The sequence below is a fragment of the Dunckerocampus dactyliophorus genome, chromosome 6 (assembly GCF_027744805.1).
Source record: "Dunckerocampus dactyliophorus isolate RoL2022-P2 chromosome 6, RoL_Ddac_1.1, whole genome shotgun sequence".
NCBI classification, from domain to species: Eukaryota; Metazoa; Chordata; class Actinopteri; order Syngnathiformes; family Syngnathidae; genus Dunckerocampus; species Dunckerocampus dactyliophorus.
The window spans coordinates 23,089,773-23,117,768 of record NC_072824.1 but is presented as its reverse complement, the minus strand read 5'-3'; the positions used below and the strand labels follow the sequence as shown (position 1 = coordinate 23,117,768).

The 27,996-nt window shown below is 40.4% G+C and overlaps 1 protein-coding gene across 1 annotated transcript; it reads left to right on the top strand.

Annotated features, from left to right (window-relative positions):
- smc3 (structural maintenance of chromosomes 3) lies at positions 1-27,887 on the top strand. The gene is made up of 29 exons (XM_054779502.1): positions 1-182; positions 588-663; positions 1,117-1,155; positions 1,255-1,322; positions 1,421-1,492; positions 5,194-5,273; positions 5,380-5,458; positions 5,619-5,736; positions 6,358-6,533; positions 6,622-6,702; positions 7,301-7,465; positions 9,969-10,090; positions 10,442-10,655; positions 12,938-13,041; positions 13,494-13,593; positions 13,989-14,149; positions 15,517-15,658; positions 16,256-16,406; positions 16,735-16,887; positions 19,086-19,237; positions 19,376-19,534; positions 22,098-22,205; positions 22,727-22,835; positions 23,176-23,423; positions 25,352-25,564; positions 25,652-25,843; positions 26,674-26,851; positions 27,493-27,599; positions 27,711-27,887. Exons 1-29 carry the CDS (start codon positions 168-170, stop codon positions 27,780-27,782), a joined length of 3,654 nt encoding a protein of 1,217 aa, XP_054635477.1. The 5' UTR covers positions 1-167; the 3' UTR covers positions 27,783-27,887.
- Positions 27,888-27,996: the final 109 nt, after the last annotated feature.

The window sequence follows — 27,996 nt, the reverse complement described above, 5'->3', positions numbered from 1 at the left end:
CCCGCCGCCATTTTCTGTGTTTTTCTAAACAGTGCTTCGTTTCTTTTGAATGCACAAGCTGTAATATTTTAACTACTGTGAGCTTTCACATACCTGGCATTTCCAATTTAGTGGAGGCGAAAGGTTGCCTCCAAAATTTGCCAAGGAGACGTCCGAATTATACGACGATGTACATCAAACAGGTAAGCTTCCCCATCACCGGGCCGAATGAACTAGCTTAATGTCATCCGGCTGAATGAGCGTTGCCCACAATACACAGGTTTAGTGCTGAACTTGGTATTATTTAAACAACAAAGTACAAACACGTAACGGAAAGCAAACATGTCAGTGTTAACTAGCACTGCAAAGAAACGCTTGTATTGAAATACTCGCCCATTTTCAAAGAGGCTATGCTAACGCTACCAGGCTAACGCTAGCTGAGGCTTACTTGGCTTCAACCTGCATATAGCATACTGTCTATTTGGTATCTTTTTATTTTGTCGTATTTATTGCTTGTAAGTACAAAACGATCGCGATGAATGTCTTACACAGAAGATGTTTGTAGCCTTCTTTGAGAAATGTGTTTTGACGATCGGTTCCTTGTGCAGGTTATCATCCAGGGGTTCCGAAGTTACAGGGACCAGACTGTGGTAGACCCATTCAGCTCTAAGCACAATGTCATCGGTGGGTATTGGATCTCCTCACCATATTACATCTCTTCGTTCATTATACTGTGCTAGTCAGGCTCAGTGGCGGAGTCAGAATTTTTTCATTGGGGTGACCAAGGTGAGACCATTACTAGGGTGGCAATAACTTGATAACTGATAACTGAAATGACTAGATGGCCGGAGAGTGACCACTGGTGACCACTGGTGACCACTGGTGGCCACCACGTAGATCCGTCCGAATCTCATAAAATATGAATAATAATAAAAAAGAATATTGTAAACTACTGGTTTGTGCTCTAATCAGCAAATGAACTGCAAACACTGCAATCTGCAGTGATTGCAAACTGCAACCCTGAGCCTTTAATTGGCCTCATAGTCTAAATTGAACTCATTGCATTCTAATTTAATGAAATTCACATGTATTGTTTTTTTTTTAATGTCACCTTCATATGTTTTTTTTCTGTCACAGTTGGGCGAAATGGATCAGGAAAAAGCAACTTTTTCTATGGTAAGTGAGCCCCGTGAATTGTTTCCAAACAGCAGCATAAGTTGGTTTCCTCATTTAGAGACAACACTTCATACTTTTTCCCCTCCTTGTCCTCCGCAGCCATTCAGTTTGTTCTCAGTGATGAGTTCAGCCACCTTAGACCTGAACAGCGCTTGGCCCTGCTCCATGTAAGTACCTGCCGAGGTAGAATAAGCCAGCAAGCTGGTTACATTTTTAATTTTTGTGCGAGTACATACATTATTTCCCCCCCTGCTGTCTTTTGTAGGAGGGAACTGGACCTCGTGTCATTTCTGCATTTGTGGAAATTATATTTGACAACTCTGACAACCGGCTACCGGTAAGACTGCCACAAGTTTTGAACTGTTCACATAGTTAACTGCTTTTTTGCCTACTTGTGCATCCAACCAATTACACACACACACATATATGTATATATCTAAGTCAAGTTAGAAATGTAGTACAATCTGTTTGACTTAGGTTTCACAAACTATTTATCTAAGATAACATTTGCAAAGTTAATGCCTTCAAACTTATAAAAATATTTAATGTAGGGGATAGGGATGTCCCATAATATCGGCTTACCAATATTATTGGCTGATATTGGGCTAAAAATGGGATATCGAAGCATATCCGTATTGTTTTTTTTTTTACCGATACTGATATTGGCGCGAGTGAGATCTTATCAAACTTCCATGGAGCAACAACATTGCTAGTTCAGTCCGCGGTCTGGAATTATTTCCAAGTTTCACCTTTGGGTTGTAAATATGCAATTTTGATTCGTAAAGTGTTATTTATGCGAGGGGAGAGCAGCTCTTTTATTACTTCTAATATCACACCTATATAAGTACAAAAGGACCTGAGGCCTGTACAGAGTTCCCTCACTACATCGCGGTTCACCTTTTGCGGACAAGCTGTTTTGCAGATTTTTTTAAGTGCAATTTTCTTTTGTTTTCATGTTTTTTTAACAGCGTATGAACGTGCATTGTGTTCTGCGTCCTTGTGGTGTATTAGAGCGATCTATTGGTGCTCTGTTGTATGTGTCTGTTATTGTATTTACTACTGATACCAGTAAAGGGTGTTGTATACTCATGTGAGAGTTAAACACGTTTTATGGGATACTGTAAATGAATCTTCGGTTCGTGGAGGACGAGGAGGAGTAAAATACGACGACAGGGCCAATATGCTTTAACAAGGATACAAAAACGTTACAGCCAAACAGTGCCAGGACGAGGCACGATCAGATGAGTGAAATACGTGTGACTCACTTAATAATTTGTTGTCCAACCTAGTAGGTTGATAGTTAAAATTCAAACGAAATATGAACTTCGAGAGTGCATAAAGAAAAAGAGGGAGAAATGTGAGAAAATGTTAATGCCTGTCTGAGACAAGTGTATCAGGTGTATGGTGAGGGGTTTTACAGCCTTAAAACATATAATAATTGTTAAAAATAATGTTGGCTACTTCACGGATTTCACTTTATTGTTGGCTATTTTGGGAACCTATCCACTGCGATAAACGAGGGAACATTGTACTGCGAAAGTGGCTCAACCTACCCCCTCAACAAAACCTAAATCCCCAAACAGAGTTAAAACGGTGCTGCGACGGTGGTTATCAACTTCTTTGTCATTGCCGTTTGTCAGCTTTGTTGTCAATGCGTGGGGGCCTTTCACGTCAGATTATTCTACTTCAGCGCAAAAATGGAGCGATGCCGGCTGAGCGTTATGAAGAGTTCAAAAACTTTATCACTGCCAAAAGCAACACTCTTGCTGCCAATAGAGCGAGGGAGGACTGCTGGCCGAAAATTGCTTACTGTGTAAATGCATAAGTTAACACTGATTATTATACTATACCCTTAGTGTTTTGATTTTTGAAACATCAACATTGTGAAATGTTTTAGTATTAACCCCCATCCATTAAAAAAAAATAAACCCACTGGAGCAACAACTGGCGTTTTTCATCTTTGAATGATGTCTTATGTTGTGTCACATGCTGTACAGCATGGTGACCAGTAGTTGGCAGTGTTGACTTGTTTTTTGTGACGAGTTTTTCCTTTTGTGACAAGTTTTTTTGTTAGAATAAGGAACTATTTTGTTCCGGTTGATTGATGCCTCAAGGGCTATCCACACGGAAACGTTTTCAGGTCAATACGGCAAAATATTTTATCGTCCACATGAGAACAGTGTTCTGGGTGACGTGAAGCGGTATTTTTTTTTTTACTTCCAAAGTGGGAAAATCTGAAAGTGCTGGCTTGGCATTGGTGTGTAGAGACAAAGCAATATGAGAACGATGACCCGTTCACCGACCCACCACTACCTTGTCGCCATCACGTGACCAGAAGTGAGCTTGACGACAAGCCAACATGATATCTAAATATTTCGACCGACATGACTCACCTCAGTCGGCGCACTCCTGATACTTTGTTGTTTTATACCCCATAATGACTCGCAGAAGTAATTCCACTTCTCGTAAGCGGAAGGCGACGGACTTGTGCACATTCTTTCTTTCTACTTCTGTGGTTTGGAGTGTCACGTGGTTCCATTCGCGTGTCTTTTCACAGCACCACACGTAGGTGTGCCTTGTGTAATACATAGTTTTCAGTCAGCGATGTGTATTCAGCGAGTACACAAATCCAGCACAGTGTGGACGCAACTTTTTTTTCAACCCGCCAAAAAAAAAAAATACCAACCACGTTCCCGTTTTCCTCCGTGTTCCTGAGTAGTTATGCAAGGACTGCTGCGACGTACTTCTGCTAACATTGGCCTAATTAATATTTCATATTGCATTTTATTCCTGATGCTCGGCTCAAAAAGTAAGTGTAGCGTCTTATCTCGGCTGAAAATCGCTCACAGAATGCCCGATTTATTCTTGCTCTCAGGTCCACTGAGTTCTCAATAAATGGTGATGCCATTCGAATGAGTTACACAGTGGTGTTTTTATAGCCAATTTCAAGCTTAAAGTCTGAAAATAACCCGGTTGGGACCTCGGTATGAGCCAAGCGTAAAATATCATTGTGTTCTAGCTGCGTTAAAAGAGAGCCACCTTTGTCGTACATACAAGCTTGGCTTTAGACTCAACAGACCTCACTAACATACTAAAGTCGCCTCACAGTGCACCCTTCTGCAGCACTGATAAGCAACCCATAATTTCACGGATTGTATTAGTCCAGAGTTTCAAACTCTCCACTTAATTTTGATTTTATACAGCTGTTTGTGCCACATAGAAATGTGCAGCTTTTCAAACTATATTGTTGTTTTTGAGTTCAGTATTGGTTATTGTGTTTTTAATAGCTATTTTGTCTACAGAATGTTTGCCTTTGTCTTGTTGTGCACAAACTGTGTTGTTTGTAAACTACACCAAGTGGCACCACAGTAAAAGGAGCAGATTGTGTATATTCATTATACGTGATGTGACCTGACGTTAGTTTGAGGGAAGAGCTGCTGCCATTATCAGTATCGGTTGATGGTCGGTTGTGGACGGAATTCCCTGACGCAACACAACGCGAGCTACAGCAGTGAGTGCTCTTCTGCAGCAGATATGTAGCTGTGTGTTGGAAGGACAGCATGTTCAGTCCGCACTCGATGTCCTTCCCCTCCCGCTCAAGCTTAAGCAAGTTGCTGATAAACATGGGACATGGAGTCATTACATTATTACATTAAGACCCCATGACTCCAGTTCAACACCAGTTGAGAATCACCGCTTTAAAACATAAGCATATAGCCCATAACAAGCATGTGTATGTGCGTACCTTCCTTCCAGAGAATAACAATCTCAGTTTTAAGCAAGAAAATCGTGACACCTTTTTTTTCACATTTTTTGCACAATCATGCAGCCCACAGATGTTTATGTAAATTGGAACCTTCAAAATAAATTTGAGCATCCATCTAAATTGTCAACTTGACTACATGTTGTTCTATTATCATTTCCCATGTAATTCATGTGCCCCAGATTGGAAAATCACTTTGATGTAAACATGTGATCATGCGGATGGAGTGTAAGGTGACATAAGCAGCCAATTGTGATTGTGTCGAACCCCTCCAGATTGACAAAGAGGAAGTCTCCCTTCGTCGTGTCATCGGTGCAAAGAAGGACCAGTATTTTTTAGACAAGAAGATGGTGACGTAAGTGCTACTGCAGAGCAGTTGTCCATGTCCTTGTAATCACAGGAAATAACGAGTTAGTGAATTCATGTAATCACATTTTCGATGGTGTCTGTGATTGATGCAGTAAGAATGACGTGATGAACCTTCTGGAAAGTGCTGGCTTCTCCCGCTGTAACCCCTACTACATTGTCAAGCAGGGCAAGGTGATCAAACTCACACGTTTGAATGCATAATACATGTTTTTACTATGTAGAAATCAAATGGGTACAACAAAATCAGATAATAAGATTTAATAAAATAAATAATTACAGTATGAAATATGTTGTGCTAGACAAATATTTACGATAGCAATGTTTGACACAGATCAATCAAATGGCCACAGCGCCTGACTCCCAGCGTCTGAAACTGCTGAGAGAAGTAGCAGGAACGCGAGTGTACGATGAACGCAAAGAGGAGAGTATTTCACTCATGAAGGAAACAGGTGCGTTGTAAACCATGATGTAACAACCTGTATCACGTGATGGCAGCATAGCGCCTCTATTTTTCTACACATTTTTGAACATTTTGGGTTCCTGAGTTCATCAGGCAGCATAACATACACCATTTTGATTAAATCATCTTACTTCCATGGCATTTACGGCAATTATGACCATTCGCACACTGATCACACATTGTGTTGAAAAAGACTGCCAATTGTTGATTGCTTTCATCATATGATGCCAACACTGCAATTTTTTGTGTCAGATTTTTGTATGTATATTCACTTTCAATCCCGATTTGTAAAAACAAGCCTGAGCAGCAGCACACCAAATAAATGCCAGTGTGCCGACTGTGCCACTAATGTCCAAACTGTTTGCTAATGTCCACTAAATTCAAAAAATTATGATAGGATAAGATAAGGCATTCTCCACAGTAATAAAAACACATGCATGTTTAAAATATGACAAATTTGTAGTGTTTGATGTTCTATTACACTAAGTTGTTTTGACACCTAATCAAATGTGTTACATATTGTTTCTTAGACAATCTTACCACTTAATCAATTAACCTGCTTGTCTACACTTTTCCGAGCAAAGATGAATAATAAAGATTTTTATGGCAGAGGGGAAGAGGGAAAAGATCAATGAGCTGTTGAAGTACATTGAGGAGCGTCTACATACTCTGGAAGATGAGAAAGAAGAGCTTGCTCAATACCAGAAGTGGGACAAGATGAGAAGAGCCCTTGAGTACACGATCTACAACCAGGAGCTAAATGAAACCCGTGCCAAACTGGACGAGGTAATTGTTTCCGTCGTTAAAATACCACCTACATTTCCCAACTACATTAATTGTGCCATTGTTTATTTATTTTTCATTTTTTCCTCAGCTGTCGTCCAAGAGAGAGACGTGTGGAGACAAATCCAGACAGTTGCGTGATGCTCAGCAAGATGCCAGAGACAAAGTAGAGGTAAAATCCAAACTACTCAAAAGCCAGTAAACTATAGGAATAAAAATGAAACAGAAAGTAAAATAGACTTTCTTCCTTTCTTGTCATTCTATTCCTATTTTTCTTTGTGAGGAAGAGACAGTTCAGCCTTAACCAATCAGTGGACTGTGTCAGTGTGTGTAGTTCCACTCTGAGCTGCAGAAGAGTACTGAAATGTGGTATTGTACCCAAAATGTAACAAAAAATTACACCAAATTTTTGCTTTGTTTGTTGGAATCATGGCAGAATCAGCTAATGCTGCTAAAGCTGGCAGTCCTACAATCAGCTGGTGAAGCTCTGACAACAAAGGGTTGAGTGTGCTCGCCTTGTAAAATGTTCTACAAAGTTATTTATATTGTTTTATTTATTATTATACTGGAAGACAGTACTGCTATGTAGTTAAGAAATGATGATGTAATAATCTTCTGTGAAACACATAGAGGTAAAGATGGAAGATGTTGAGCACCCATGGCAGTTTTTTCAACAAATAAATAGAAATTAATTGAATCCTGGGGAAATTACTTGAGTTCCACTTATCTGAATTAATGCAATAGACTTTTCCTTCCTTGTCCTTACATAGGAGACTGAGCGTGTTGTGCGAGAATTGAAATCCAAGATCTCAGCCATGAAGGAGGAGAGGGAGCAACTGTCGGCCGAGCGCCAGGAGCAGATTAAACAGAGGACCAAACTGGAGCTGAAGGCCAAGGACCTGCAGGATGAGCTGGCAGGCAACAGCGAACAGAGGGTATGGAAGCCTCCCTTCTGCGTCACTGTGCTTACCAACAACACTCTCGCTTCCCTTGCATGGCTGCATGTATACCCCCTACTCACAGCCCCATCACGTGCACAATTGTTCACTTTTTATGTAACTTGGCTACAATACCATTTAGACATTTGTCTTTGTTAAGTAGGCCAAGGAGCCATCTCAGATAATGAGATTAGACAGTTTTATTGCAGGAAGGCTAGCCTTTTTGTGTTACTGTATGAAGTTTGTGATTTCACAGCGCGAAGCAGCAGCCTGCATAACCAATAGTCGGTGCACCTTTACTGGCATGGGTTTATGTGTGCATAGCTGGTGTGACTCACTGTCCGTATGGCCTCATATTAACTGTGTATTTGTGTGCACGTGTTAGTATGAAGATAACCACACACAACAGCTTTATTGGCTCAGTCTTTGTGAACATCATGATGGGTGCCAGGCAGAATGCTGGATGCTGGTTGGCTTGCTATATGCCAAATGTTACTGGAGAAAAATTAAAAGCGGTGGCACTATCCATAGCTTCTAACGATAATTTTTTTTTGGTTTACCAACAAGTTTATCACTGTTGGTTTTAGCTCACATGCACACTATAGCAAATAGGGGTGTCACAAGACGCTCAGTTCAGGAGATGAGACAATGAACAAAACTTGGTCTACGACAGCCATCACCAATGGCAGACCTCGGTCCGGATCCAGACCCATTTGATGGCCCTTTATTGGCCCGTGACCAATTAAAGTGAATGGGAAATATAATAACATATAATCATGCTCGCGGACCGATCGCAGTTATTACGGTTAACGTGACAGCAAACTCAAAATGGGCCAATGAAATCATTTGTTTACCTGCCGAGCGAATGACAACCATCCATCCATCCATTTTCTTAATCTGCTTAATCTGCGTATAGAACCATGTCTTGCTCAAAAGTAACACCAGTTGATCAAGGAAAACCGAACATTTAAAAGTGAAAAGACGGACCAATATATGTACATTCTTCCAGAATCCAGAGCCAAACTGCTGTGTCTCATGTAAGAGACACTTATTACATTATTATAATTTTTTTTTTCCAGAGAAACCGGTGCAGTTTTATTAAACTTAAAAATAAGCCCCTTGTGTTCATTCATTGTTTGTACAGTCAAACTTTGTATTATTTATATGTGAAATTTGGTTCTGTTTCCTTTTTAAATGGAATTTAGGTACCAAAATAAGTATGTTGTATGTCAGTGCTTCTCAGTTATTTTCTGTCATGCCCCCAGTGGGGGACAGAAATATTTTCGCACACGCCCAATTTGAAATACGATTGAGAAACTAATATCTATTTATTGATCTGTACTATACAGACTGAAACCTGCTAAATGCAACAAAATGGAGAGCAGAGACGCATGTAAGCGTGGTCAAATTGCATGCTGAGTACGACAAATTCATACATGGTCTGCACTAATATTGAAATCCTCCCTGCCTCACGCCCTCCTGACTGTTCACCGTGCCCCCACCCCACCAGTGGGCCTGCCCCACTATTTGAGAAGTACTGCTTGTAGGGTGATGTGCATGGTTTCATACGTTTGATATTTCTTATGAGCTAGTCTGTTTGACTCAATTTAAGGCAAAATAAGGTTCGGACTGTCGCTCTTGAAAAAAATTGCATAAACAGACCTTTCTCAATTTTAATTGAAGACTCTGGTCTACAAGGACGAGACGAGATTTTAACTTTACTTTTAAGAAAAGTACAATGAAAAAATATAAAAAAATACATGACAACATATTGCAATCTACTAATTGAATTTCTACTACGTTACACTCTTCTGCACTCTGTGTGTATGCAAGCGGCCCTGCCGCCACCCACCGAGACAAAGAGACTGTATGACTGACAGAAGGGATCATTTAGTTTGTGCCGTTGTTGTATGGAACAAACACGCCAAGGTGCTGAGACCAATGCACAGAGTGAACCCTTTTCCTGCCTGTTTGGGAGCAAGAGATAAGGAAAACAGACACCCATGCACGTGGCTATATATTGAGGCCGGCAAAATTATCCAGTTCATTTTCATCATCATCATCTTCATTTATTGTTTAATTAATTAATTTTTGTCCCAGGCCCAGTGCCCACAAGACATTTTTTCTGAACGAGAAATCTCGTCACATTTTCATCTCGCGAGCTCTTGTGACATGAGATCTTTTCACAGCCCTAATAGCAAATATAGTCAACAAAGATACTATTTTCAGTATTTGATAGCAGTCTGAAGCTATAAGAAGGTACAATGGAAAAGGAAATTCAACCTATTATTTCAGTCTTGCTTTTAAGTTGTGGGTGGTTTAATTTGATTTGATTGTGTGCAGTGAACTCACACTGATTTATTCTGTTTGGTCCCCTGTAGGCCGCTCAAAAATGAGCCAGATATGATTGTGAGATGATAGCATGGTTACTCTTTTTCTTTTTCTTTTTTTTTCCAATTTGTAATTTTAACTCATGTCTTAAAATTATGCACTCCTCTAGAAACGCCTTTTGAAAGAGCGTCAGAAGTTGCTGGAGAAAATTGAGGAGAAGCAAAAGGAATTGCAGGAGACAGAGCCCAAATTCAATATGGTGAAAGAAAAAGAAGAGCGTGGTATCTCCAGGTAGGGATGACTCACTGCTTTAGTTTTTAGTTCACCAAGCAGCCTGGGAGCAGGCCTAATTTCATGAGTTAGTTGTCTAATGTAATAGTATTTTGACAGTGGCATATATATACAGTGTATATACATGGCAAGTCAAAGCACAGCTTTTTCCCAGTAGACTTCCAACTGGATGTGAACTGTGTGACAAAATTTCACAGAGAACATGGGAATCCTTTAATTATTGCAAAATACTACAAGTTATCAACATAATACATTTATATCTAATTAGTAAGATGAATATAATTGAAACAACAACTTAGTGGTTCCTGTTTGGTGAAATAATGCTCTGTCTCTGGCATCATCTTCTTCTAGACTGGCTCAGGCTACACAAGAGCGGACAGACTTGTATGCCAAGCAGGGCCGTGGCAGTCAGTTCACCTCCAAAGAGGAGCGGGACAAATGGATAAAGAAGGAGCTGAAGTCACTGGACCAGGCCATCAATGATAAAAAGAGGCAGATCGCAACCATCAACAAAGATCTGGAGGACACAGAGACCAACAAAGAGAAGAACTTGGAACAGTATAATGTAAGTATATCGGATGGTACTTTTTGTAGCTACAGCATGTTGTAAAGGTGACCTTTGTGGTTTGCTTTGGTTTGGTTTAATTCATTTTGAACGTGCATACATGTTATATTGGTCTACATTTAATTCAACACAAGTCCACGTTTGAAAAAGTGTAGGAAGAAGCAGAGCTTATTCAATCCTTTTAGAAGTCCGTTTTTTACCTTTTACACTTATTTCACCAGCATAGAGTGGTTTTTGGGTTGGTAAATAAAATGTCCATTCATTAAATGCAAAAATCCTTACATTTAGTGATGCAGTGCATCATTGGACAATTTTGCCCAGTAATTCAGGAAAGGGATGTAGCTTGGCTAGCTTTTCAAATTGGATGTCAGCCTCTGCACACATTGCTCCAAAATCTTGAACAAACTGTAATGCTCATGCTTGTGCAATTCCAAGCCCGTTATTAATGAAGATTTTTTTTTTGACACCCTTATTTTGTTTATGCAATTAGACAAGATGTGGCAAACAGCACTCTTATTCTGAAGGCCAAAAGTGTGTTGTGTGTGTTGATAATGTTGGTTGACGGTTAAGCCTCTCGCAGAACCTGCACAATGTCAAACATGCATGTTTTTGGAATTTTTCGGAGAACCCAGGTCTTCCCTATCTCCTGACTGTGGTCCGTGGTAAAACACAACATGGTGTAAACCCTGAGATTCCCAGCCCTTCTCCCAATACTTGATGCTGCCCAGCCTGACCCAGACTCTACTTCCAGTGGCCCCCAGTGAAATTGAGTTTGAGACCCCTGATGTAAACACTCATCCAGCCTGAGTCGCGCACACACAGCCGCACTAGCATTCTGCGGTAACCCAAACTAACCCAGCTAGCTTCCATTCACGCACAGTAAGAGAGGAGTTTCCAAGGTTTCACTTTTAGTTTTAGTTCGGAAGGTGGTGGGTTAGTGTTTGCGATGAGATTCAGCCACAATTCAGCGGTCTGCCGGGGAAATTCTTCCCCGCACAAATGTTCCTTCTCCTGACAATGACATAATTTCATTCACATTGCCACTTTCCATGAGATTCCGCATTTAACAGTATTCTTAATTCCGTTTTTATTGGCCAATTCCGCGATTCCGTCTGCAATTCCGTTAACATGGAAATCATAGGGCCCTACTTTCAGCAGTGCGTTTTGTAATTTTCTGTTGGTGGACTTAACGATGATGATGACGGGTGGCGGTGTTGTCATCCATTTGATTGTAGGAAATTGGCAATTTCTTGCTTCGTTGAAGCATCATTCATTTCATCTGGTTCTCCTCTGTTCTCCACTGCCCTGGCATTTGACCTGGGTATAATTCGGAATCCTTGGGATCCACATCGTTAATTCATGCATTTTGATTTGTCTAATCAATTGTGTTGTTAATATGCTCTGTTATTTTTTTTCTTTGCTTCTTTCTCTTAAGAGCGGCGTGCAAGACAGCGTCATCTGTAGGGCCTTAATATCATTGTGCAGTGCTCTGATTTCCCGAGGTTCTTGACCTCATTGTGGATCTCACTGAAGCCCCTCATGAAGCTGCTGTTCTGTGATTGTACATTTCCAGTCTGTGTTTGCAGGCTTATTAGACCTTAACTTATTTGTGCTACAGTTTCCCGCAGTCGCTCTGTAATTAGGCTCTTCAAGGCGCCATATAATATTGAATCCTTCTCATGTAATGGCATGTATGGCCCTATTTCTGATTCTAGACCCGGATTTCCAGGGCTAGTATGATTTAGCTTTTTGCGTGGCATTGTTTGCAACCACGTTGAACTTTTAGCAGTTAGCCATTTACTAGCTTGCTTGCGGCTGTCGACGCTTGCAATTCGTTTTATTTCAATGAATCTGTACCTCTTGCCGATACGAGTTCAAGTCAAGGGTGTCAGCAAGCTGTTCTGATCTTGTGATGCCGGAGTCTGGTCAGGAAAGCGCAAAAATAGTTTGAAATTCAAGTAGCGACAGCAGAGCTCTTGCCATGAACTTACTTTACGGTCCAAAAAAACCCCAGCTACAAATCATGCATAGTAAAATACATAAGATTTGGAGAGGAGTGGGATTATGTAAGGATATTACTTCTTCCCAATGTTTTTTGAATATGTAATGAAAATATGGAATTATTAATTATCCATCGGGTGATATGTTTTATAAGAAAAAAAAATATTGTTTGCTAAACTGTATGGTATGTTTTGAAATAACATTAATATATGATGAAAAATGAATATATCAGCCTTTTAAATAATCACATTCTTTGTCACACGTCACATTTGTCTCTCTAGAAACTTGACCAAGATTTAAATGAGGTCAAGACCCGAGTTGAAGAGCTGGACAAAAAGTACTACGAAGTGAAGAACAGGAAGGATGAGCTCCAGAGTGAAAGAAAGTAAGATCCACTGGTTGACTGGCTTTTCAATACCCGATGGTGCAATTGTTTAAAAATAAAAAAAATGAAGAAACTTAAACTCTGAAATTGTTTGTACACAGGCTAGAAAGGGGCCACAATCACTGCATGAGAAGAAACACCTCTATGAAAATACCATAGCCATTTATACCAATGATGGATGTACAGTTGTTTATTTTTTTTATTTAAAAGAGACAATTGTTCCATTGTTGCTCCTTTTTCCTTTCATTTTATGACGACGTCTTTCTAATGACTACACTTGGGACCTTAAATTAACATGCTTCTTTATTTAGTGCATTCAAAATATATTTATACTCTTGTTTTCTTGATATGTATTGACTCCTGATTGGCCTCAGAGTGTCTTTGCTTTAGGTGTGTTTGGGTGTCTCTTGTGTCATAAGTGTAACAGTGTGCGATGGTGTGTTTCTGCCCAGCTACCTGTGGCGTGAGGAGAATGCAGAGCAGCAGGCCCTGGCAGCCAAGCGTGAGGATCTGGAGAAGAAACAACAGCTCCTTCGAGCAGCCACTGGCAAGGTCTGTCCATGACTTGCATAACAGCTCTGTAAGGTTGTGCCTGTGGCGCTCCTTTCTGGCCACGCATCTATTAAACCTTTTGAAATGCACTGACTCTCTGTGGTGCGGAGATAGAAATTAGCAAGTTGCAATAAATTAAATCACATGTAAAATGCCTTTCAGTTTGTCACAATAGTTAATCATTCATCCGCCTCATTATTGACTTCACATTTGTCTTGCTTCCCTGTACGTTACTGTAACTATCCTGCAGAGAAGAAATGAAAAATAAAAGCTGCTATTTGTGGCTTCATGATGGTCCTAATATTGACCCATCTTGCCTCAGTTTTAGATAGACCCTTCCTTTTAATCAGATTTTAAAAATAATATATTTAGCAATGTCTTTGTCTTCCCTCTAGGCCATCCTGAATGGCATCGACAGCATCAACAAAGTCCTTGAACATTTCCGTCGCAAGGGCATCAACCAGCATGTGATCAATGGTTACCACGGCATTGTCATGAATAACTTTGAGTGTGAGCCGGCCTTTTATACCTGCGTGGAAGTGACTGCTGGTACCAGGTGGGGACTGCTTGTTTCCTTCTTTACTTTCTTTGGCCATCTTTGCTTTCTTTCTTCAAAACATTCCACTTGTCTTAACCATTAAAGGAAAACTGCACTTTTAAAAAAATGTTCCCATCATCCACAATCCTTATGTGCGACATGAACACACGTCTTTCCCTTTTCTGTGCATTCTAAATATCGGAAGAACCCCCAGCACATAGCAACTAATAATGCACATTGCATTAAATGGTGGTCACCTATTCCGCCTATAAAGCCCTCTAAAGAAACTCTAACAGCATTTTGTCATTTTACATATACATGCTGTGACCATGTAGGAACAGGCACATTTTTTGGCCATTTTCAGCATTACTGTAACTTAATTCCTGGGCATACTGATTTCACAGAGCCCGTAGCAACAAACACTACTTTCCGAAAGCTCGTTCTGTGTTTGCTATCACTAATCATGGCAGCCTATGTGAGAGTCGACGATGGATCCAGAACCTTATATTTTTGAGACTGAAAATTGGAGATGAACTACAGATTTTAGAAGCTGAGCGGGCACGAACAGAGGGTGAAACGTTGGTGCAAACGGGGGCCAAGAGAGTCAGGACTGTTTCAATTTGTTATGTCTCCTGACTCTATGATCTGGACGATTGAGCACTACTCTTGCCCACTGGGTTTTATTTATCATGGTGTACAGATATACATATCGGTAGCAATCAACTTTCAACTCCGGTCTGTCAGTTTTAAGACGTCCGTGTGAAACATAAACAACAATAACAATTCCTGTTGTTACAAGGACCTGCATCAACGCCATCGAGTAAGTAACATTGATATAGTTTCTGATACATGGAGCACATAGTGCTTGATAGTGTTGTATACACAGTCGATCTAGCCGTGTCACTACACCAGAAAGTTAGTTCCTCAGTGTTAGCTCCTACAGTAACTATCGCTATAGCATGGTTAATATGCAGGTCACAGCATGTAAATGGAGCATTGTTGGCCGTTTTTGGAGGTTTCTTTAGAAGGCTAGATAGGCGAAATAGGTGACTCTCCATTACATACATAGTTGGTGAAAAACTGCTAGCACGAGACTGCTGTCTACAACACATAGAAAAGGGAAAGACGTGTGTTCTTGCCGCACATACGAATTGTGGATGATGAGCAAAATAAAAAAAGTGCAGTTTTCCTTCAAGAATTTGTGTACCTGTCAAAGTCCTTGTGTTATGAAGCCTTCATTCACTGACTGAATTGGAATATGCCCAATTCCACAAATAGGAATTGCATTATACTACTGTATACAGTTGTGAAAATCATGCTCAATATTCTATGCACTTGTAATACTGGAGTCGTTTCATTTTTTAAAACATGTTTTTCATGGTCAGACTTTTCTACCACATTGTGGAGACTGATGAAGTCAGCACCAAAATATTGATGGAGTTTAACAAGATGAATCTGCCTGGAGAAGTCACATTCCTACCGCTAAGCAAGCTGGACGTCAGGGACACCGCATACCCAGAGACTAACGTAAGAGCTTAGTTGGCATACAGTGTATTTTTGTAGTTCATTATGCGCTAATGGAGTTAACTATAACATTATAACACTATATCATTAACTATAATATATCATTAACTATAACAGAAAAGAGAAAAGATGACCAGCCCCTTTCAGTGGTGTGTAATATCGAGTTTAAACACTTAATTGAGCAGCTCGAACCTTGCTATATTATGCCTAGCCGCCACTACATTGTGGATAAAACTATACCCCAGAAGTAAATGTGTCAGTTTTTCAAATACCTACTGTTGCTGATTATTGATCTCTGTTAGAGTAATATCCTTTGATCCAGCTTTTTATAACATTCCACACTACAAAATAAGTTATAAATGTGTGTATGATTTGTGCTGATATCGAATTGGTATTGGATGATATTCAAGCCTGCGCTATTGGTATCGGATCGAAAGTGAAAAAGTTGTACCGGGAAACCCCCAATAATTACCACATTTGAACGCCTAGCATGTACTTTTGTTTCTTGTCATCACAAAACATCTATCTTACAGTATCCTACCTTAAAATCCTCTTTGACTTGCCCTGTGTTCATACAACTTTGTATTACCATTGCATCAGGATGCTATTCCAATGATCAGCAAGCTGCGTTACAGCACCAACTTTGACAAGGCCTTCAAGCACGTGTTTGGGAAGACACTGATTTGCCGTAGCATGGAAGTTTCAACACAACTGGCCCGAGCCTTCACCATGGACTGTATCACTCTAGAAGGTAAGGTTAACAACAGCTCCCCACTGGGAGAGTGATGGTGTCCTGGTCATAGGAAACATGAAAACAATTCTGGACCAGAAGTGAACGAGAAGATGTCATTTAAAAAAAGGCCCCTGATTTAATGTTAATCGTAGTTCAATAGAAAAACATTTATCAATATTCAATATGCTGATAATGGCGTGTTACACTTCCAAAAAATATCATTGCTTTATTCAAAATATTATTAAAATATAGTACCTTTCTAGAACCAATACAGCTGTTTGCCTTTTCTGAATTCCATATGGACTGTCTAAAGTTGATATCAAAAGCTTGACATTTGACATTGTAGGTGATCAGGTGAGTCATCGTGGCGCTCTGACAGGCGGCTATTACGATACCAGGAAGTCTCGACTGGAGTTGCAGAAGGACATGAGGAAGGCTGAGGAAGAGCTGGGTGAGCTGGAGGCCAAGCTCAATGAGAATCTGCGCAGGAACATTGAACATATCCTTTTTGTCAAATGATGTAGCGCATCCTTATTTTTTAGACAGGTAGTTTTGCTCATATACTTTTTTGACTTTTTGAGCTTTGAAAATGTTCCGTAGGGACATGTCTTTCAATGTGTCCTTGTGAGTGCAGTCTGAAACATGAATTTTCCTATAAAGGAGTCTGTCTGTCAGTTAGCTGCTGCACTTGCTCTTGTACACTATATGGCCTTTATGTTTCAAGAATGGTTTACCCTTTAAATTACATAGCTAGCATCCTCAGATGCGGCCAGAGGGTTGAAGCAGGTAAAGAAGGATGAAGAAACACTAGGTCACATTGGACAACGCCACAATGACTCATTGGTGTCAAAGCCGGGCTGCGCATACGCCTAAACTGGAGAGAGAATTTGCGTTGCCTACTCAGTATTTTTGAAGACATGGTCACTTTTGCTTAGGTCTGATATTTTTGTTGACACATCTGTGACAAATCGGGCAACATTTGTGTGTGTCTTCACCCCTCTTGGTCATCTTGTGTATATGTGCAAGTAGGCAAAGGACCAATCAGCAGGTGACATGACCTCATCTATCTCTGCTGCAGGGATGAGTCACAGTTGACATCAATTATTTAAAAGACTATTGTTGTCCAGACTGCACCTCTGCCTCGTTGATGAGCATCATGAGGTTACACTGATTCACCGCACCCTTCATTTTTATTTTGTTATCTATTTTCCTTTTGCTGAGGGCACAACACAGCAGACCTACTAAAGAAACTTGTTTTGAGATTGTTTAGAACCCGCAACCTCTCAAATTCAGAAGTCCAACTTTTTGTGTGATGGCTGGCTTCCTCTGCCTTTTGGGTGCAGAATGTTTTGTCGACATTGTGGGTTTTGTCGGGGAAAAAACTTGCAACCATACAGTGTTCAGAGTCACACGTGGTCAGCTTCTCCTGTTTCTTCTATTGTTTACATTATTGGCGGTTAGCCATCAGCTCACATGGTTAGCTAGTTTGCTAGCCATTACCACAACAAGAGACGACACAAAGGCGATTGATTGACAATGGTCTACAGGCAGTCAGGATGCAGAAGACAATGGGCGGTGGTAAAGCACAGAACTACAATACTCAACTAAATAGTGTAAAATACTGTAGTGTAATTCGTTTGTGCTGCGTTTAAATTAAAATGACTGTTTTGTGTTGTCATACTTTTTGAGTTATTAAAGATTTAAGTTTTGGGCTATTACTGTACATAATAGCCCCTGGACATACTCAAAATTAAACCAAAATAGTACATTTTTTCCCCTCTTCGTTTGTGCTGTTTTGTGCAATTAAAATCACCGTTTGTGCTGTACTTTTTGAGTTATTAAATATTTAAGTGTCCAGCGATTATAAATACTCAAGTGACGATGTCATCACCCCCCGACATTATTATTATTATTATTATTATTATCATTATCATTATCATTATCGAATATTAACATAATAGTGATTTACTTGGTTTCAAAAAATGTTAATATCTTTGGGCGTCAATTTGTGGGACAATAAACATTTCAAAACGCACCTGCATTGTTTTGTGACTCAGCTAAATAAAAGCTTGTTTGTACAGTCATATTTTTTCATTGGAATTCTATTAAAATGTTAAAATCTCGTCTCTTAGACCCAATCTCATGCACGGTTTCGTCTTGTGAGTTGGATGTCTCGTGACACCCAATATCACACAGTGTGCTAATCACATGTTTAACATTTATTTCAATATCATGTTTTCAGTAGAATCTTGAACTCTGTGTGATGTGGACAACCGTACTCATCATTAAATCAATTAATCCACCAGCTCATTAATTTGCCTGTGTTTAATAGAGTTCATTGAAATCGCCAAGGCCCAGTGGAGTGTAGCAGTCATGGTCAATCAATAGTGCTGTCTGTTCAATTATCCTAAAGATGACAGTATTTCTTTTTTGTCTAAACCCCTTGTTTTCTTATTTTTCTTTATTTTTCTTTAAGTTCTTGTTGTTTTCAGATTTGTTATAAATTATTTAGTGTCACACAGTTTCACTGTCTGCCTTGCGATTGGCTGGCGACCAGTCTATGGTGTACACCGCCTCTCGCCGAAGTCAGCTGTCACTGTCATTGGTTAAGTAATAATACTACTGCTGTAAGTCTAAAGTCTTTTTTTTTTTATTTTACTTCTCCATTGTGGCAGTTTCCTTAACATCTGCTTCCACGTATTAACAATGAGATCGACCAACTGATGAACCAGATGCAGCAGATTGAGACCCAACAGAGGAAGTTCAAGGCTTCCCGGGATAGTATTCTTTCAGAGATGAAAATGTTGAAAGAGAAGAGGCAACAATCAGAGAAAACTTTCATGCCAAAGGTAACTAAGTAAAGATGTTGTCAATATAGCATCACTATTTTTCATTCAACTGCACAATTAGCATCAATATGTTAGAGCATCATCACCTCTCTTTGTACCATTTCCTGATGTGTTTTTTCCCTTCTGTTTCCTCTGCAGCAACGGAGTCTTCAAAGTCTGGAGGCCAGCCTTCATGCCATGGAATCCACCAGGGAGTCACTGAAGGATGAGCTGGGAACAGATCTGCTGTCTCAGCTCAGCCTGGAGGACCAGAGGCGTGTAGATGACCTCAATGATGAGATCCGTCAGCTTCAGCAGGTGAGGTGACACACAGGTTGTGCATTCCAGTTAAATATGCTTCACAGCCAGAATTTCAGCACCATTCCCTTGAAGTTTGTATAACTAGTAGCTCTAATAGGTGCATGTACTTCATAGAATGATAGATGCTGGTGATGTGATTCAAAATCATTTTGAGGCATTGCATGTAAATATCACAAGAGTTTTTAGCTGGCACATTTTAAATTTTGTAGAATCCATGATTGTAAAATGAAATGAGAAATAACCACACGCAGTTGTGTTTTTCATTGACATCAATCAAGAGCAAATTGATGGAGAAAAAGAAGTTGCAAGGAACATGGAATAAAAAATCTGATGGGTAAATACTGTTCATACCTACAAAGGGAATGCCCCAAATTAGGTTATTTTTATAGTTGTCTTTGATGAAGGATTTTCATAGTTGAATCTGAATGGTTAGATTTTGTCTATAGTCGACTAATATTCAATTGTGGGTTTTTTAAAAGCGGGGATAACGGCAATCACGACAAACAGATGTCATTTGCGACTTTTTCGACCTCCAAAGAAAAAGGCTAAGACACTCAGATAAACAAATAAATGTGGTAGGTGTGCAACAACATCGCATTAATTTATTTAGTGACACAGAAAGCAAGAACACATCATCAGTAGGGCAAAACTAACCTGTCTCACAACGGTCTAAGCCCAGCTAACATTCCCTATTAGTGGGTGAACAATCTACGCTTGGTGAATTGTTCTTCACAACGATAGAAGGAGCTGATCACCACCTGGTGATGAGTTGGTTTAGATGACGAGGATGGGAGGATACCGGACAAACCTGGGAGACCCAAACTTGAAACGAGGGTGTGCTGGGAGTGTCTGGCTGAGTCTCTGGTCCGTCAGGTCTTCAACTCGCACCTCCGGCAGAGCTTCGCCTGCATGTCGGGGGAGGGCGAGGACTTTGACTCCGAATGGGCTGTATTCTGTGCATCCATCGCTGAAGCAGCTCATGGAAGCGGTGGCTGTATGGTGGTTGGTGCCCATCGTTGCGGCTAAACCTGAACCCGAACATAAACACTGGAGGTTAGGGCTGCCGTCAAGATGAGGAAGCGGTCTTATCGAGCATGGATAGCGAGCATGGGACTCCTGAAGTAGCTGACATGTACCGGCAGGCGAAGCGGGAAGCAGCTTCGGCAGTGGCCGAGGCAAAAACTCAGGTGTCCGGTGGACCGCTCAATCGTGTCGGAATCTCATCACGTTGAAACAGCAACCTGAAACACTGTGAAAGTTGTCAAAAAAAACTTTCTTATGTAGCATGAATGGAAGCTAGCTTGGTTAGCCTTGTTTCGCAGAGAGTACTAGTGCGGGTGTGTATGTGTGCACGATTCAGGTTGAATGAGGGAGTTTACACCCCGTTGTGTTTTACCACTTTAATGTAACCGTGTGTTTAAGATGCCCGCTCATATGCGTTTGTTCTTGCACCCAGCTCGGCTTAACCATCTAGGGACATTTTTTACTGTCCCAAAAATCCACACTGCTGGTAAAAGAACTGTAAAAGAAAAAATTTTTAAAAAATGTAAACAGAAGAAAATGAATTTGGAAAAAAATAAAACTGATTTCATAGGCTTCTAGGGTCTTGTTCACAAGTGAGGGAGGGCTGGAGCGTAAGATTGGCAGGCGGATTGATGCAGCGTCTGCAGTAATGCGGTCGCTGTACCGGATCGTTGTGGTGAAGAGAACGTTGAGCCGGAAGGCAAAGCTCTCAGTTTACCGGTCAATGTTTGTTCCCACCCTCACCTATGGTCATGAGCTTTGTAAATTTTGTTGGAGAACCAAATTTGGTTGAAGAAAAATTCACGAAGATTGTTGAAGAAGAAAGTTGAAATATTTTGAAAAGGTACAAAAACGGCAACAATAGGGAAAAGTTCATACTCATACGCTTTTTTACCTATATCACAAAGCACAGTTTTTTCTTGGCTTTACAAAATACCAAAGTGGCCCTTGCGTCCTTTAATTTTTCAGTATGTGGCGTTTGGACTCCCTGTTCTAGTAAAAATAGTTACTCTGGAGCCCTGACTACTCTACCATGTTGCCCTTGGTATTATCCCTGGCTAATATATATTAAGGCTTGTATTCCCCTCTGAGTAACAGCTTTTGCCTTCATTTGATCATTTATCTTGTTTCTTCATCGTCCACCTCTTTCTCGTGCTGGTGCAAGTGCATTTAAATGACCTGGGTAAGGTGAGGGGAGCAGGAGGCAGCTGTGTGTGGGAGGTTCCTGTGATCTTTTTTTTTTTCCAGTTTCTTTCCGCTCTCACCTGAATAAATTCAGTCAGCCCCACTTGTGTTACACAACGACTTCGCCCACACAACATGGATCCTTTCATGTCAGCTTCTGCAGTTTTTGCACTTGTACTGACTTGCTTATAACACTTCATTTTAATTTTAGAATTCAAATGAAAATATAAATGAAAGTTACGGCATTTGCCATGAATTCAAATTAAGGTCCATGCACACACTGGATATGCTATTATCTTCGTTGTCCAAGTAAGACAAATAGCATAAGTAACATTGTTTCACTCACCCACAGGACAACAGACAGTTGCTCAACGAGAGAATTAAGTTGGAGGGCATCATGACCAGGGTGGAGACATATCTTAATGAAAATTTGCGGAAGCGTCTAGATCAAGTGGAGCAGGTGCGTGTCCTTCAATGTTTTGTGAAAAATGTCTTTATTTTGCCTGTGTGTTTGTTAATATTATTGACTTACCTAATTTGTGCAATCCATCATCACTTTACACCATCTTTTCATTGCCTTTTTTGGCATTTTAAAAATGACTCACTCATTGTAGAACAGGGCGAGAACGAGAGATATGACCATGCTTACTCAGTTGGAAAGTTTTTACTCTCAGATACATAGCCATGCAATTCCTTAATTGACATAATTCACAAAAATAAATTATTCCCCTATTCCTCTGGTTGAAAAACTGTGAATTAATATATGTGTTTATTTGCACACAGAGTGGCAAATTGAGATCCTAGGCTCAAGTGGGCACTAGAGCCACATTTAAATGCCAGGTGTAAACCTGTGTATGTATATTCACTTGCTTGCAAATAAATGTTAATGTGTGGTCTGGACAAAGCTCTGACTGTTTATGTAATTCAAAATGGGTGAGTGTGAATTAGACTATTTTTGATGTGTTTTGATTTGTGATACAGGAGCTAAATGAGTTGCGAGAGACTGAGGGAGGCACGGTGCTCACAGCCACAACGTCTGAGCTGGATGGCATCAACAAAAGAGTCAAGGATACACTAGCCCGATCGGAAGGTATGGTCAGACTCGGAAGTACATGAAAGTCGCTAAGTTGATATGTAGATAATCACATAGATGAATCAGTACAATTAAAGTGAATGAGTTCAGTTACTTTGTTTTAGATTACAATGTTATGCCATGTATAATTCAATGTGCAGTTGACCGGTTGTATGCTGTCAAGTTGATTTAAATACCAACCAAAATGTCTTCATCAGATGTTATGTATATTTTATCCTTCGAGCATGTACCAATTTTAAGGTGTGTTTTGCTGTTTACAGTCATAACATTCAGAACTCAAGAGAGCCAACTGAATCAAATCTGGTGACTCATCAATTACCCATATGTCATCCTCCAGATCTAGACTCTCTGGTTGACAAGACAGAGGGGGAGATCAAGGACCACATTAAGAGCATGGAGCGCTGGAAGAACATAGAGAAAGAGCAAAACGATGCAATCAACCATGACACCAAGGAGCTAGAGAAGATGACCAATCGGCAGGGCATGCTTCTCAAAAAGAAGGAAGAGTGCATGAAGAAGATCCGAGAGTTGGGCTCGCTGCCTCAGGAGGCTTTTGAGAAGTACCAGACTCTCACACTCAAACAGGTGCCTAACACACACACGCATCTTTTCTTCACTGAGTCAGTATCTTTTAGAAGAGTACATTGAAGTCATGTGTTTCTTCATTAGGTTTTTGTTTTAAATGCATATTACTTTTAAAAAGAAATACCAAAGAAAATATCAAAAAGCACAAAGCAACTGGAACAAAATAAAGCAACCAGCTACTTATTTATTAAGGAGAAATATGAGCATGTGGTCACATGAAATCAGCCTAGAGGCTGTCAGTCCAGCAATTGAAACATCTCTTGCAAAATCACTGAAGTAACCAGGATGGGGACGTATTGACTGGCTAACGTCAAAAGCCTGGAGAGCCTCACTGTTATTTTTCCAATCATCTTTATGGTAGCTGTGGATGAGATGAGTGTGTGTATATATAACATTACATAGTCCAGCGCCAAGCTTTGCTTTCGTTTTGTTTACTTTCTCTTTCTTTTTTGACAGCAGCTTGGTAAAGCACCAAATAAGCCTTTCAAAATAGACTTTGTCCAACTAGATTGCCGCTTGAATGACTGAACAAGTAAAAAATAAGTGTTGAATTCCGATGTTGACAAAGAAAGCTGTAGCTCCCCTTGGGAACGAGGCCTGAGGCCATCACCCACTCAGCAGTGACTCAGACACTACTCAGTGCTCAGCTTGCTGCTGCCTCTGGGAGCTCACAATGTGATTGAGTGCACTTGGCTGCAACTTCATTAATGTCTAAGCATGTACTTTGTGCGTGTGTGTGTGTGCTCTCCCCCTTTTGGGACAATGCTCAAAATAGCTTCACACTTAATAAAACGCTTAATAATTATCTGTATGTGGGAAAGTGCTCAGGAGGCAAGATGCTGCCATTGATTGCAGAAGAGGATCCGAGAGCCCATGAGCAAAGCTCATGTTTCTTCTGCCTTTCGCAAGACTGATGAATTCATAGGTCAAGGGTTTGGAGAGTTTCTCAATTTTTTTTTTAGAGGAAGCTGCTTACTAATTCAGCAGATACCGTAACCTCATTTTTAGAAGACCATGCACTTTTAATTCACTTCAACAAACTGAATTAGCCTCACTAAAAGCTCATAAATGTTGACTCAAACAGCAACTGTTACCACTGGTAGTAGCTTAACTCTGGGATCTGCTAATTCTCCAAATCAAGCACACAAAGTGTTTGTGGTAGAAATCTATTGACACTTAATACATGTTATTCCTATTCAAATACCTTCAACGTGGCCACACAAGCATCTTGATCTTGTCTTTAACAGTTCTATACTGACTGACAAGATATTATCTGTTTTTGCTGGTAGGAGAATGGTGTTTGATCAGGGGTATCCAAACTTTTTCCAACGAGGGCCGAATACTGAAAAGTCAAAGGTTGCAGGGGGCACTTTTATATTTGTATATGTATTTTAAAATATTTTGTAAAAAGGTTCAACAAAACATACAGTATTACAGACAAAGCTTTGTGTTAACAGGGGAAAACCTTTTCTTTTTACACATGTGTGTTTGGCTCTATTTTGACATTTTTGTGTTTTTTATGCCTACCAACATTACACCAGGGGTGTAATGTTGTCCAGTGATTCAGCCTCAAGGAAGCATATCCATGCATTCTGCCATTTCTGGTTACCAATTTAAATTCTGTGATTGCGTTCCTTTTAGCACAACCTAGTGTTTAAACTAAGAAGTACAAAACAGTTAAGTATATGTTATGCGTGGGCCATAGTCCATTATATTTTTAGACTTGGTTACGGGCCAGTTTCAATGGATGGCGATTGCATTTGGACCACAGGCCGTAGTTTGGACATCCCTGTGTTAGCTAGTATCTTACATGCAGAGTGCAATAAATTGTAGCAACATAGCTTGGGACAAGCCATGAACACATGACCGTCTCCATGAGACATTTGCACTTACTAAGTTGTATGCAATTATTTTTTTCCCCTGGCCAGTTGTTTCGTAAACTGGAGCAGTGCAACACAGAGCTGAAGAAGTACAGTCATGTCAACAAGAAGGCCCTCGATCAGTTTGTTAACTTCTCTGAGCAAAAGGAGAAACTGATCAAGCGTCAAGATGAGCTGGACCGAGGCTACAAATCCATCATGGAGCTCATGAATGTCTTGGAGCTACGCAAGTACGAAGCCATCCAGCTCACCTTCAAACAGGTACTGTTCTCCTAAAACCTTTCAACTATTTGTTACAGTCTTACAGCATTTGTTTCACCTGATCGTTGTCTTGTTTCTCACCTGCAGGTGTCAAAGAACTTCAGTGAGGTGTTCCAGAAGCTAGTGCCGGGAGGCAAAGCTACACTGGTGATGAAGAAGGGAGACGCTGAAGGCAGCCAGTCCCAGGATGAAGGTGAGAGTGGTGCAGACAGTGAGAGGGGCTCCGGATCGCAGAGCAGCGTTCCCTCAGTGGACCAGTTCACTGGTGTCGGGATCAGGGTAAGAGTCTTACAGCCATGTTTTTTTTTGATTGACTTAAACTTCTCTCTTAATAACTGGCGTGAAGGAGTGTGCTTTCCATTACATTCCAGTATTGACAGTAACCCACATTTCACTAGTGTTACGCAAGTGTCCATCAGGAGAATAAATCTATTCATGTAATACAAAACACCCTCTGTTGGATGTGTTGCTCGTTATTTAACACAGACACCACAAAGCTCCTTTCTAAAAATGTGGCTGACTTTCCATTGACCTGTTGCCCTAATTTTAGATGTTTATAATGTGTCAGCTAAGCAAATGTGATGCAAAACATAATTACGGCATGCGCTGAAATTTAGGTTGAACAGTGGTGGCACTGGTGGGCATTTTTCCCCACACCATGTCGCTTCCATGAGGAAATTAAGGCAGTGAGAATTGTTTGACATATTTTTAGGAAAATGTACTTATAAATACATGCTTGCTTGGACCTCCCACAGTCCATCTGATCAAGATAATCTTTTCTGTCAAATTGCAAAAAGAAACTCATTTTCCAACAGTCTGATGTTTTTGAAATAAATAACCCAATTTGTTTTTAACATTACATTGCACAATATGCTCAAGGTTGCTGTGTTCAGTGGTCAAATAACGTTCATATGACACAAATTACGACACTGTTTACTACCATTTACCCACTGCCTTCTCTGTCACAGATTTCCACTTCTGGTCTTCTGCCAAGTTATTTATCTGTAGTATAAAGATCATCTATCATATGAAAACACATTCAGCCAAATGAACACACCTGTCTGTCTGCTTCTCCCATCTAATGCACCCTTATTTCTTGTCATGTATAGGTGTCGTTCACAGGGAAACAGGGAGAGATGAGAGAAATGCAGCAGCTGTCTGGAGGTCAGAAGTCTCTGGTGGCTCTGGCTCTGATCTTTGCCATCCAGAAGTGTGACCCCGCCCCTTTCTACCTGTTTGATGAGATTGACCAGGCCCTGGACGCCCAGCACAGAAAGGCTGTCTCAGGTATAGCATGACAATTTCATATACAGTGGAACCTTGGTTGGCGTCCACCCCGGTTAGCGAGTTTTTTGGTTAACGTAGAAAATTTCTGCCACAATTTTGCCCCGGTTTACGCGTATTCTCTGGTTGGTGTACAATATGTGAATATTGTTACAATTACAATATGTGAACATTGTACACCAACCAGAGAATACACGCTGTGATGCTTTCTCGCATCACAGCAGTCATCATCCCCACATGTAAACGCTGTGAAACAGGTGATGGAAAGGTGCCCAACAGATAACAGGCGGCAGCGTGCAGTGATACGAAGGGAGACAAAATAACGCAGAGCAATTTTGAGGTCTGACTGTTACATGTCGGTTTTGTGACGCAACTGTCGTACTCTTTTGAATGCATATTGTTTTGAGAAGCAAAACTCTTTACTTTTGTGACCCCACCAACTTGCCGGAACTACTTTCTTCATTACCAAAAACTGACAAGAACTCACGGGACGAAGTGGAGGGAAAGTCACTGTTAATACACTACACTGCTGCTGGGGATGTCATACAACTTCATATCAAAAAATCCGAACTAGCTCACAGAGTTGACTTGATGGGGTCAGACACTCAATTCTTAAAATGTTTGTGTTTGCTTGTCTAATTCAGACATGATTGTTGAGCTGGCTGGGCACGCTCAGTTCATTACAACAACCTTCAGGCCTGAGCTATTGGAGTCTGCTGACAAATTCTATGGAGTCAAATTCAGAAACAAGGTAAGATGTTTTTTTGTTGTTGTTTTTATGAAAGTGAATGATAGAGTTGATCAGAGTGGACATAATGTCATGTAATGGGCTTATACGTTGTTTTGTTGTTCTTTTCTGTAGGTGAGTCACATCGATGTGATCACAGCGGAGCAGGCCAAAGACTTTGTGGAGGATGACACCACACATGGTTAATTCCCCTTGCTGTGTTTCTTCTGCATACTTAAGGTGCAAAATACACCACTATTACACCTGCAGATGCTTGTTTCTTTTCTTTTGTAATAAAATACTGTTACCTTTTCGGATGTTCAGTAAGATTTGTTTAGGTTCTCAGAATTGCAGATACATATTTACAGTTGACATTCCATATATTCAACCCATCTGTCAATAAAACTGAACATTTTAAGGT

Excerpts from the sequence above, each read along its gene's own strand:
- smc3 (XM_054779502.1), top strand. Across the intron at positions 13,594-13,988 it reads TTCGAGCAGCCACTGGCAAG|GCCATCCTGAATGGCATCGA; the intron begins GTCTGTCCATGA and ends TCTTCCCTCTAG. Across the intron at positions 27,600-27,710 it reads GAGTCAAATTCAGAAACAAG|GTGAGTCACATCGATGTGAT; the intron begins GTAAGATGTTTT and ends TCTTTTCTGTAG.